The sequence below is a fragment of the Arvicola amphibius genome, chromosome 15 (genome assembly GCF_903992535.2).
Source record: "Arvicola amphibius chromosome 15, mArvAmp1.2, whole genome shotgun sequence".
Classification (NCBI taxonomy): Eukaryota; Metazoa; Chordata; class Mammalia; order Rodentia; family Cricetidae; genus Arvicola; species Arvicola amphibius.
Window position 1 is genome coordinate 18,322,070 of NC_052061.1, and position 12,146 is coordinate 18,334,215.

The 12,146-nt window shown below is 40.2% G+C and overlaps 1 protein-coding gene across 3 annotated transcripts in view; it reads left to right on the forward strand.

Annotated features, from left to right (window-relative positions):
- Otud4 (OTU deubiquitinase 4) overlaps positions 1-10,939 on the forward strand; it is a 46,578-nt gene extending 35,639 nt beyond the window's left edge. For all 3 annotated transcript variants that reach the window (XM_038312521.2, XM_038312522.2, XM_038312524.2), the window contains exons 15-21: positions 40-160; positions 863-918; positions 1,682-1,759; positions 3,328-3,466; positions 3,937-4,191; positions 5,075-5,115; positions 6,052-10,939. In XM_038312521.2, coding sequence (XP_038168449.1) covers positions 40-160; positions 863-918; positions 1,682-1,759; positions 3,328-3,466; positions 3,937-4,191; positions 5,075-5,115; positions 6,052-7,245 — 1,884 coding nt within the window. In that variant the 3' untranslated portion in view covers positions 7,246-10,939. The remainder of the gene's footprint in view (positions 1-39; positions 161-862; positions 919-1,681; positions 1,760-3,327; positions 3,467-3,936; positions 4,192-5,074; positions 5,116-6,051) is intronic.
- The last annotated feature ends 1,207 nt before the right edge of the window (positions 10,940-12,146 follow it).

Genomic DNA, 12,146 nt, shown 5'->3' on the forward strand with positions numbered 1-12,146 from the left:
TTGTAAAATTTTAATGCAAAGTGTGACTTTATTTTAAAGAGCCCATCAGTCAGTCAGTCCCCTCAGAATAGCAACTCATGTGCGCAGAGGAAGTCTTCACATGCAAGGGATAGAAAAGGAAGCATGCGGAGAACAGATGCAGAAGAACGGAAGGACAAAGGTATGCTACTTCATTAATGAAGACACCTGACACTTTTGCCAAGTTTCATACAGTATTTCCTGCCTTATTTGTGGTTTTGTTTATTTTTTTTGTTTATTTTGCAGTTTTAGTATATAAGTAAAGTGTGATCTGGAAATCCTAAATGAACGAAGGATTCCAGAAATTTGTAAGAGTCAAATTGAGTGCTGTGTCTTTAGATACACTGGTGCTTCCTGTTCACATGTAGTGTCTCCATACTGTATGTGCTGCCGGCACACGCGTCCCTTTGTAGCTGTCGTGAATGTCACTTTGGGTGTAGCAGTGCTTGTGTTCCAGTAATGCTTCTGCCATGCATAGTGGTGATGTCGTCATTTTGAGTACTTTAGATGGAGAGGCCGTGCTCACGTGACTCGTCACGGAGCAGCTGTAGTTCTGTTTCACTTCCACACTCGTTCTGGCTGATTATGTAAATACAGGAAAAATCACAATATAAAAATCATAGTATAAACAACTGTGTTGCCATTCAGTTCCAGACGTCAGCTGGAGGGTTAGCTACTGTGCACAAGAAGAAGGATCACTACAGGGAAAAGACACTAAAATTGTCAAGCTATATCTGACATTAGAGTCATTGATTTGACCTAAGACAATGTTTATTTTTCTCTATTTAAATCTGAATGATGGTTGATGCTCCTTATTTTTCTTATTCTTAATAATCTTTTACAGATTCCCTGCGTGGCCATACTCATGTGGATAAAAAACCCGAGTCAAGCACACTGGAGGTAAGGTTTTTAAATATATTTAAAACATTTATCTATTTAATGTGCGTGCATGCGTGTCTGTACACCATGCTGTATGTGTGGAGAGCAGAGGGCAATTTGCAGGAGTCGCTTACTTCCTATTATGTTAGCCTATGCTGGTCCTAGGAATTGAGCTCAAGGCTCCAGGCTTGGTGGCATTTACTTTAGCTGCTGTCATCCCCACCAAAAATTTTTCTTCTTCTTTTTTTATTTTTTTTAGCTGCCCTGGAACTTACTTTGTAGACCAGGCTATCCTTGAAGTCAGAGTTCTGCCTGCCTCTGCATCTGGATGCTGGGAGTGCACCACCATACCTGGCTAGCCCTAAAAGTTTTAATGTTAGTCTATCTTAACTTGCAAAACAGTGTTTATTATTATTGTTGTTGTTGTTTTTCATGACAGGATTTCTCTGTGTGGCCCCGGTCTGTCCTGGAACTCCCTCTGTAGATCAGACTGCCTTTGAACTCACAGATGTCCTCTTCCTCCAAAGTGCTGGGATCAAACACATGCACCACCACACTCAGCCTGTGTTTATTCTCTATATAGTGATGTTGTAAAGAAGACACTTATTTTCTTACAAGTCTCATATAAAAACTGTCCAGTAATGTGACATTAAACCAGTGTACAGACAAAATTAAGTGGGAGTGGGTTCCCAGAGCAGGTTCTTCGATGGAATTAGAAAGGCAACCACAGTTCCCCAGAATGGAGTTCTTTTACTCACAGTGTAACTTTTTCTTGCTCCCAAAGGTCAGCGATGATAAAAGTACAAGAGTTTCATCACCATCTAAAACAAAGAAAGTAGACTGCCCATCTCCTGTAGAACAAGTAAGTTACTGTGTAGATGTAAGTTTCTGTCCTGCCTCGTCCCCCAGCCCTTCAGTCCCAAAGAAGCACACAGATGATTATAATTATAAACTGCTTGGCCTATTAGCTCAGGCTTATTATTTATTTTTTAAAAAATAATTTATTTCACATTATTTTCATTATTCTCAGTGTGCATTGTTGTGAAGGTGTCAGATCCCCTGGAACTGGGGTTACAGACAGTTGTGAGCTGCCATGTGGGTGCTGGGAATTGAACTTGGGTCCTCTGGAAGAGCAGCCAGTGCTCTTAACCACTGAGCCATCTTTCCAGCCCCTGCTCAGGCTTATGATTAACTAGCTCTTACAACTTAACCCGTAATTCTTGTCTATGTTTAGCCATAGTGGCTTGGTATCTTTTCTCATTGAGGCATTCTTATCTTGACTCCTCTCCATCTGGCTGGTGACTGACTCTCTTTTTCCTTTTCCCAGAATTCTCTTAGTTTCGTTGTCCCATCTATATTTTCTGCCTGACACTGACCAATCATTTTATTAAACCAATACGAGTGACAATCTTTACAGAGTACAAAAGCATTATCCCACAGCATTACTGCACTAGGCAAGCAGAGCGCCTTTCTTTCTGGACTTCTTTTCTCTGTATGTGAAAACATCTATATTGTAAATGGAAGGATTCATTTCTGATATAATATGGGTGCTTAAATTTTTTTGTCATTCTGTTTAGTCTAAAATGTTATAAAAGTTTATGGAATTACACTCTATAGCCATTCTCTGGCATTCCTGTGACTTGACTTTGATTTTTTTTTTTTTTTTTTTTTTTTTTTTTTTTTTTTTTTTTTTTTTTTTGAGACAGGGTTTCCCTGTAGTTTCTAGAGCCTGTCCTGGAACTAGCTCTTGTAGACCAGGCTGGCCTCGAACTCAGAGATCCGCCTGCCTCTGCCTCCCGAGTGCTGGGATTAAAGGCGTGCGCCACCACCGCCCGGCTTGACTTTGATTTTTGTGTTTGGCACCTCTTGTTAATTTTGTACTAGTTTAGCTTGAAAATTAAGAAGATAAAATTTCTATTGTTAATATTTCTAGAAGTTATCTACATCATTATCAATGAATTATTCCATATACATTTAAAAAAACAGTAGTTTGCCAAGCAAATAAACACACTTCGGTTTCTGCATACATTTTGGTTCTTGGTCTTATGTAAGAGTAGATACTTACTGTTGTATCAACATACTTTGTGTTCATAAAATGAATGTACTTAAGTATATATATTTTTAAATTTTTGTGTAAGAATCTTTCTTTAAAAGGAAGCTTACGACTTTAAAGGGGATTTCTATGATTTTGTTCACTTGTCTTAAAGGCTTTTGTTGTTTCTTCCTGTGACTTGCACTAGGCAACCTGTTAACATGAAATGAGTTCACATGGTATTTGTCAGCGAGTGAACTCTGATACTGACCTGAACAGTTATATGCTTAGTGTTATAGTAGTGTGTTTTATACTTCACTCAAGATAAATTTGTTACTAAAATTTGTGTCAGAGAAAAATGATTTTTTTTTTCCTTTTTTGCCCTCCCATTCTTGAAGAAGCCAGCAGAACATATATCTTTGTCAAATCCAGCTCCCCTTTTAGTCTCTCCAGACGTCCATCTCACTCCTGCGGTGCCTTCTTTACCAGCCACTGTGCCAGCCTGGCCAACTGAACCTACAACTTTTGGACCAACAGGTTAGAGAATTTTTTAAAAATTTCCAGCTAACAAAAATTCCTCTCAAATGGGCTTCAAGTTGCTGAGCGCGAGCTTGACTGCAGCAGGAGTGTGGGTGTGGTTCCTGCTGGGGCTCCTGACCGCGCTGCGTGATGCCTGATCATTAGGATAGGCTTTTCCAGTCTTGGGTTTGTGACCTCTGAGCCAGCTCCTCTGTTGTTGGCCACAGTTTGTGTTTGCTCTGTAGGCCATACTGTTACATCTCCTTTAGGACTCTTTACACAGACCTTTACCTTAAATGGAGTTTGGGGAACTGTAGTTGGAAGACACTGGCTCAACTTAGTTCCTGGATTAGTCCTAACGTACTTTGGGTTGTTCGTTGCATGCTTTACAAGTTGCGCAAGTTGTGTAGTATGAAATTAATGCAAGCTTTATTCCAAAGGAAACTGGCTTTAACTTTTTTTATAGTTTTTGTTCTCATCTTTCTTAGGTGTCCCTGCTCAGATTCCCATTTTGTCAGTGACACAGACAACTGGACCCGATGCTGCTGTGTCACAAGCGCATTTAACACCTTCTCCAGTTCCTGTGTCAATTCAGGCAGTTAACCAGCCCTTGATGCCTTTGCCTCAGACGATGAGCCTTTATCAAGACCCACTCTATCCTGGGTTTCCTTGTAGTGAGAAGGGAGACCGAGCCATTGCACCGCCTTACTCACTGTGTCAGACCGGCGAGGACCTGCCTAAAGGTGAGGCCTCCACATTCGTCATGCGCTTTTCCTGAGCACAGACAGATTTAGTGAGGAATGAAAAGACAGAAGTAGAAGCCATAGAAGGGATTTACTCAGCAAAGAGAGGAGGTTTGGCTGTTGAATCAGGACCATGTGATTGTTCAGGCCTATTCTAGTTAGCTTTGTCTTAGTAGAAAATGAGTTTTTGTGCTTAATAAAGCCTGTCATGTACCTTGTTTCTTTTCTTTTTCCTTCCCAGAAACAAATTCTACAGCTTTGAAATCATTTCTGGGCTTTAATTTCTTTTGTAGGTCGTGTGTCACTGTGTAGCCCAGGGTGCCTGGGGCTTGTTTTCTGCCCTTTCTCTCCTGGGCTCTGGGTAATAAGTATGCACTTACTAATAATGGCCGGTTTGCTTTAGAAGTCTTACTGTTTCTCCAGGGTTTTCCTAATTTTTTGAAACCACCTATAGTGTATGAAAAATACAGTGTTCATCTGAGTTTTCTCCCAGATTGAATTTAGTCAGCTAGACTAAATTTAAGCTATCCAGGACTAAATCTTAGTGCAGAGAAAGGTGTAGCGAGTTCAGAGTCCCCCGGGGCAGCCTGGGTTTCGGCTGTTTCCGTTTTTGTGTTCACTCTCAGGCGGTCTGCGGGGGTCTGTCACTAGAGCTGTAGTGATTGTCTGCGGGGGTCTGTCACTAGAGCTGTAGTGATTGTCTGCGGGGGTCTGTCACTAGAGCTGTAGTGACTGGTAATGAAGGGAAGAGAAGCTTGACTATGTAGTTTTCACTCTCAGGCGGTCTGCGGGGAGCCTGTCAGTAGAGCTGTAGTGATCGGTAATGAAGGGAAGAGAAGCTTTGACTATGTAGTTTTAGTAAAAAAAAAATTTTTATTTTCAGATAAGAACATTCTTCGATTCTTCTTCAATCTTGGTGTAAAGGTATTTATATTTTATTCTTAAAGTTAATTTTATCACTATCAACAGTAAAATTTAAAGTATTTAATTCTTGATTGGTAATCTAAGGTTTACTGCATGCTACCTTTCATGTTTGCCTATTGAACGGGTTGTAGTTTTTACTTACTTGTTGTTTTAATTCATGACTGTTTGGCCTTGAAGGGACAAACGTATTTCCTGGACTGCTCAAGGGAATGTCCTTGATGGGGAGCTAGATTAAAGCTCTTAGTTTGAAGTTATATTTTAGCAAGTTTAGGTGTGTCATCCTTGGCAAACCAGTTGGTGTCTCCGAAGCCACCATTGGGAGGGTTGGAGGAAGTGACATATATAGAAAGCGTTGTTCTTTCTGTAAGGTGGGGACCTTGCTTACTGTCACAGCAGAACTTGCCATGGTGGTGGTGGTTGGGGGAGGGCGATAGCGTTCCTTAGAAAGAGCCCCAGAGCTTCCCTGTCCGTGCTGACTTTGACTTCATTACTGCAGTCGATGAACATCAACTATCATCAAGTGTTCCCATCCAGTAGCCAGCTTGTTTATCCTCTCCTAATAGGTCTGATTTGTTAGTTCTTGGCTCTTGGATTAATTTGAGGGCTTTTAGAATAATTAGTCCTGTTGGAGAACATGTCTTGTTCTAGCATTTTCCTGGCAGGTTAGAGTTAAGATGTGAGTAGGTCTAACTAAACTCCTGGTGGCTGTGATAATGCTTCCTATTAATCTGCATCAGGTCTGAACCCAGGAATCAGGGTCATGAAGTGACGTGATTCCAGTTCTTTTCATGTTGTGTATCACTTTGATCATCTTGTATTGGTGCTTAGAGTATATAATCTTTATAAGCATGAGAGACTTGGCTTGAGCTAAATACTTTCTGAAAGACAGCTTTTTAACGTCTAGTATTTGTTTATTTTACTGTTTTTGTCTTTCAGGCATATAGTTGTCCTATGTGGGCCCCACATTCTTACCTGTATCCTCTGCACCAAGCCTACATGGCAGCCTGTAGGATGTACCCAAAGGTCCCTGTTCCTGTGTATCCTCAGAATACTTGGTTCCAAGAAGCCCCTCCTGCTCCAAGTGAAAGTGACTGTCCTTGTACTGATGCCCACTACTCTATGCATCCTGAGGCCAGTGTTAATGGACAGATGCCACAGGCAGAGATTGGACCTCCTGCATTCTCTTCACCTCTGGTTATCCCTCCATCTCAGGTGTCCGAAGGTCATGGACAATTGTCTTACCAACCTGAACTTGAGTCTGAGAATCCTGGGCAACTTCTTCATGCTGAATATGAAGAATCACTAAGTGGCAAGAACATGTACCCACAGCCGTCCTTTGGACCTAACCCGTTCTTAGGTCCTGTTCCTATTGCACCTCCTTTCTTTCCTCATGTTTGGTATGGGTATCCTTTTCAGGGATTCGTAGAAAATCCTGTCATGAGGCAGAATATTGTCTTGCCCTCTGATGAGAAAGGGGAACTGGATTTGCCCTTGGAGAATCTAGATCTTTCTAAAGAATGCGACTCTGTCTCAGCAGTGGGTGAGTTTCCTGAACCCAGAGTTGAAGCAAGTGTGAGCAGCAAGCATGAAGGCCGAGTGGAACAGTCATCCCAGACACGAAAGGCAGACATTGCTTTGGCTTCAGGTTCTCCTGGAGCAGAGGGAAAGGCTCATCCTCCCACTCAGATTCTAAATAGAGAGAGAGAGACCATGTCTGCTGAACTTGAGCCTAAGAGGACCATTCAGAGTGTGAAAGAAAAACCAGAGAAAGTGAAAGATCCCAAGACTGCTGCTGATGTAGTTGGCCCTGGGGCCAACTCTGTGGATAGATTGCAAAGACCAAAAGAAGAGAGTTCAGAAGATGAGAATGAAGTGTCTAATATATTGAGAAGTGGCAGACCCAAGCAGTTCTATAATCAAACTTACGGAAGCAGGAAATACAAAAGTGATTGGGGTTCTTCTGGTAGAGGTGGATATCAACATGTGAGAGGCGAGGAGTCCTGGAAAGGGCAGCCTAACAGAAGCCGGGATGAAGGTTTTCAGTATCATCGAAATGTTAGAGGACGACCATATAGGGGAGATAGGAGGAGATCAGGGATGGGAGATGGCCACAGGGGACAGCACACTTAATGGCTAGTTGTTGCTCATATTGTAGAGCTGAAGCCTTTTTGTAGGTGGAGTATTTCTGAAGGCTTTAAAAACATTAAAATAAAAACCCAAATTGGAACTATCTCCTCCCCTATTTACCCTTAATTCCTGTTCCGGAATAGGATGAAGCTTTGGACATGAGTTCAAGGGACAGATGAATTTTGGCATTGTGTTCTTTCTTACCCGGAATCTGTGTTTATTGGGTTACTGCCCCCATAAAAAGTAAACATGACTTCAAGTATTTTTTTATAAACAACTCAATATAAAACATAGACATAGTGTTTGTTTTTTTTTCCTCTGGTGTAAGTTTGATTTTAAAACATTGGAAATGTGTGCTTTTAGCGTTTACTGATGTGACAAGAAAGTAAAGCATTCAACACACTATAGATTCCAAAACATAACATTACACCAAATAGAAATGTATATTTTATTATGCAATGCCTTAGTCATAAACTGGGCTCAAACAGTTCTCAGCCTCAAACACTGTTGTCTTTTAATATGCTTCCAACCCAAAGGCCTTTCATCTCAGTATCTGTCAAACTTGAATAACGTCTTCTCTCTACTATTACACACGAGGCAGCCTATTAACCTGTGTCTCAGAATTGTTGTATATAGTTCTTTTAATATCCATATGATATATTTTTGAATTTTGGTGAGTATTTGTTGAACTTGAGATTGCATACAATAGATGTTTAAGAAATAGTAGGAAGTCCGGTGAGACGGCTGTTTCCATCCAGAACTCTCAGCACTGCTGTAAATATCATGGTGCCTACCCGAAAGGAATGTAGATGCTATGCATTTTGAGAATAATCTGCATCTGTTAAAACTGCAGAGGTTTTTTTAATGCCACTTTAACACTAATGCACTGACAGATTCTAAATATTTTGTGAGAAATGTTGAAATTTTTAACTTGATAGGCTTCTCTATAGTGTTTTCCTCCTTGCTTGTTGGGTATGTTTATCACTTTACAGTTGCATGTTCAACTTGTCATAGCTGGAATTACTGTATAAAAAGAACGTGATTGTGACTTCTAGTTTTTCTAGAGGATGCTGCTAGAGGTGGCTTAGCTTTGCTTTTCGTAGCTCTTCCCCATCAGTGCCGTGTCTGATCTGCTTTTTTGGTCTGCAGTATTCACTAGAGGCTCCTTTGCATGTTGCATTCTGTTCTCATTTAAGAGATTAGACTCAGACAAGTTAACACAGTTTTCAGTCATCTGTGTTACTTTGTGAAACTAACTGTACTTTGTATTTCTTATTTGTATATATCAATGTGAAAATCTACCTTTTTTTTTTTTTTAAATGTTGCAATTACCTTGTGATCAGGCAGCTTGAATGCTATGCAATTAGTAGTATGGTGGTGATTTTCTTTGCATGTTCTGTGTAATATACCTAACCAGAAATAGATGTGGCTTTTGTTTTGGGGGACAGATTACTTAAAAGCAAATACAGTTAACTTGAATATGACAAATGGAAGCAGACAGTTTTCTGGGTCCTCTGATACTTGTGGGAATGTTTGGCTGTCAGCTAGGCTCAGTGAAGCTCCACTGTACTGTAATGGTGTTTACCTCTGTGTTGTTCCAAATACCCTCATGTCTGTGTAACTGCTGATTTGAGTAGTGATTAGCATTTAGAAATTTTGTAACATAGGACTTTAGAGAGCACTTTGAAAGATAACATGTTATTAATGATGGTGCTAGGTAAAAAAAATTATAGCCTGGGATGTGCTTAAAAAATTGAGAACCTGCTTAAAGGAATTTGTTGTCTGCTTCTAAGCTAGAATGGTTGCAAAGGTTCTGTGTTGCGGTGCTTCAGTATCAGTGGCTGGATTATGGAGTAAGGACTGTAGAGGAGCTTCTTTTTAGTCCGTGCTTTTTATGTAGAATTGGCTTTATTGCGTAGTTTCAAGATGAAAATCACCTTTTGATATAATAAAGTAGATTTAGAAGTTTGATACATGTTTGGTCTCAGGAGTCCAAAAGAAATAGCTGTTTCCAATGACTTGTGTTTTTCTGACTGGGCAAATGTAACGCTTGGTTTCTTAGAGTGGCTCTGTCTCACCTTAGTGAAGAACAGTGGTTAGTAGCTCCTGAGGGAAACTGATGAGCTTGTTTCCCTACCTGACCTCTGGGATGTGAAAGAACTCCAGCCTGTGATACTTTCTTTGTGACCTCTGGACTGCAGCTCTGACTTGAGTAGTTTTAAAATGACCAGTCTTGTATGAAGGTCAGTTTTCTTTCTTTAGGTGTGTGTTTAGGTGTATTCAGCCAGGGGATTTTGCCTTATCCTAAGGTCAGACTAGTGCCAAGCAAGCCTTTTTTCGTCACATGAACTGTCCTGTCATACTGTATTTTTGACATACTGTATTCTACACAAGGAAAGGGGGAAAATGACAAACTAAAAGTTCTTTGTATTGTAATTGGGAAATGATGAAACCTTATGATGGGATACATTTTGAAGAAATGCTTCCACTGACCAAAGCTCATCTGTTTTGTTTAGGTGCTTTAGTTGTACTAGACCCCGCCTCTTCCTTCCAGTACTGTGTCTCTTCAAGTTACTTCCTCTCGAGGCACATCCTCCATTCTTGCCCTGTGTACTCCTTGGCAGCCTTCATGCTGTTTCCTCTAAGTTTGTTTCGTAGCAGGACGAAGTTCATAGCTGCTACAACCTGACAGGAGTAGGTTTTCCACAATGCACAGTGCTGAGACAGTTTATGTGCTGCAAACCATTCTTTGAGTAGTGTGGCCCAAGGGTGAACTTAAAATGCCTGTGAACTGCAAACTCGCTTGTGATTGACTCGGTGCAATACAGTTCATGTCTAAACATTTCTGGTTTAGAAATACTCAGCCATCCTGGAAACTAGCAATATTTATTTTGCCTCATTTTACCTACAATTTTAGATGAGGTGAAGTTTCTCTTTCACTTAGGGTACTTGCAAGATCCATTTTAGTGTAGCTGAAGAGAAAGCTATATTTCTGTTTACTGTATTTTGCTTTCTATTTTATGTCTTTTTTTAAAATCATAATGGCTCACTTGAGTATGTCAGTTTGAAAGAGCTAAGATTTTCCTACTTAGCCATTGGCTTTCCCACTAATTGGGATTTTTTTTTTTTAAAGTTTCCACTTTGCCTAAAATTACAAGTTTAGAAAAATCCTGTAAGAGGGTGGGTGCATGTCTTAATGCTGAGAAGCAGCAGCTTTGGGGTTGAATTTACTTGAATGGTTTAAAAATTGCATTGTTACAAAGTTAGAAAAAAATTTATGTATGGAAAAATGATCCTAGCCTTACACTGAGTACAATAATACTTAAAAGCATGTGAAGATGTGATCATTTGTGATGTTACTTGTAAAAACATATATATATATCTATACATATCTTTTGAAGTGTTGAAAGGAATAGTACTTTATATTCTTTATCATACCACTTTTGTAAGTGTTGAATATATTGCTGTTTATTTTTCTATGTTCTGTTTCGTAGCCTTAAGAAGTGTTTTAAACGATCTGAATGTATAAACCAAGTCAATGCCCTACATGGTGTGATGCTGCATTATATATACAACCGTGTGCATATATTAAATTCTGTCTGTCAATTCTGCTTGGGATTCTTTGGTCTTTGGGTAACCCAATATATCATATGTAATTCTGAGGATAAATCATAGTAAACTCTTGAAAATGACATTATTTCCATGTATTTTTCATGCTGGAACATAATTACAGTAGGCACAACTAAAATGGGATATACAGCTATTGGACAGGTGCTGTTTTTCCTTTATGCATTGCAGAGCTTTGGCCATGTCTTGGAGCTAGTAAGTGGAGTTGTACTTCAGTGTAAATGGTGTAACAGCTAGAGTTCCATCTCTTAGCGCACTGAAGCAGGATGCAGAACCACCTCGACATTCATATTCTAAAGGACCTCCAGTTTTTTTGTCCGCCCCTTCTCCCCTACCCCCCAGTTCAGTCTTTTCTGAAAGACTGAACAAATTGGAAACAGAAATAAGGTTTTCAGGTATTACTGAAATACTTTGAAACCTATTTACTTTTTGCAGTCTTGGGAATTGAGATACAAGCCAAGTCTATTTTAGGTATGTGTTCAACCTCTGAATTCTGTTACTGGTCCTGAAAGAGATGGTTTTCTTAAGTGCATATTCTCCGTTAAGTAGTTTACTAAAAATACTGCCATGTTAGTTCTTGCTGAAATTATGAACTTCCTCAGGAAAGTGGTTTTCTCAGAAGCATAGCTCAAAATTGCTCATTCAGTGCAGGTACTTGATGGAAACTGATCTAGCGTCAGTCAGGGAGTTCTAGGAGTCTTTTTTTAAGATTATGTGTATGAACTTGTGCGTATGAGTGCAGGTGTCCTTTGATGCCAGTGATATGGATTCCCTGGAGCTGCAGTTAGAGGCGTTTTACAGCTGGACTTGGGCACTGGGAAGAGCCCTGTGAGGCAGGATCCAGTTTACTGTGAAGACTGGCTTGAAACATGTATTTGGCATTCTCGGTACAGGAATTCAAGGTCTGCTGAGCCAGTGCACCTGACCCAGTATGTACTGTGGGGTGTCTTGTGTGCACTTGCCACTTAAATTTTTTTTTAGTACAGTATATTTTGGCCATATTTTTCTACTCTCCCAGTTTTAGCCAGATCCTCCCCACCTCCCTGCTCACCCAAATTCTTGTCTTTCCCTCAGAAATGAACAAAAAGCGAAAATAAAGAACACCAATAACAAAATAACCCAGGTGAGCGGTGTTAGTGCCCGACTTGAGTCCCAACACTTGGAAGGCAGAGGCAGGCAGATCTCTTCAGTTTGAGGCCAGCCTGGTTGACATAGTGACTGCCAGGACAGTCTCCAATCTACAGAGAGAAACCCTGTTTTGGAAACCCCAAAATACC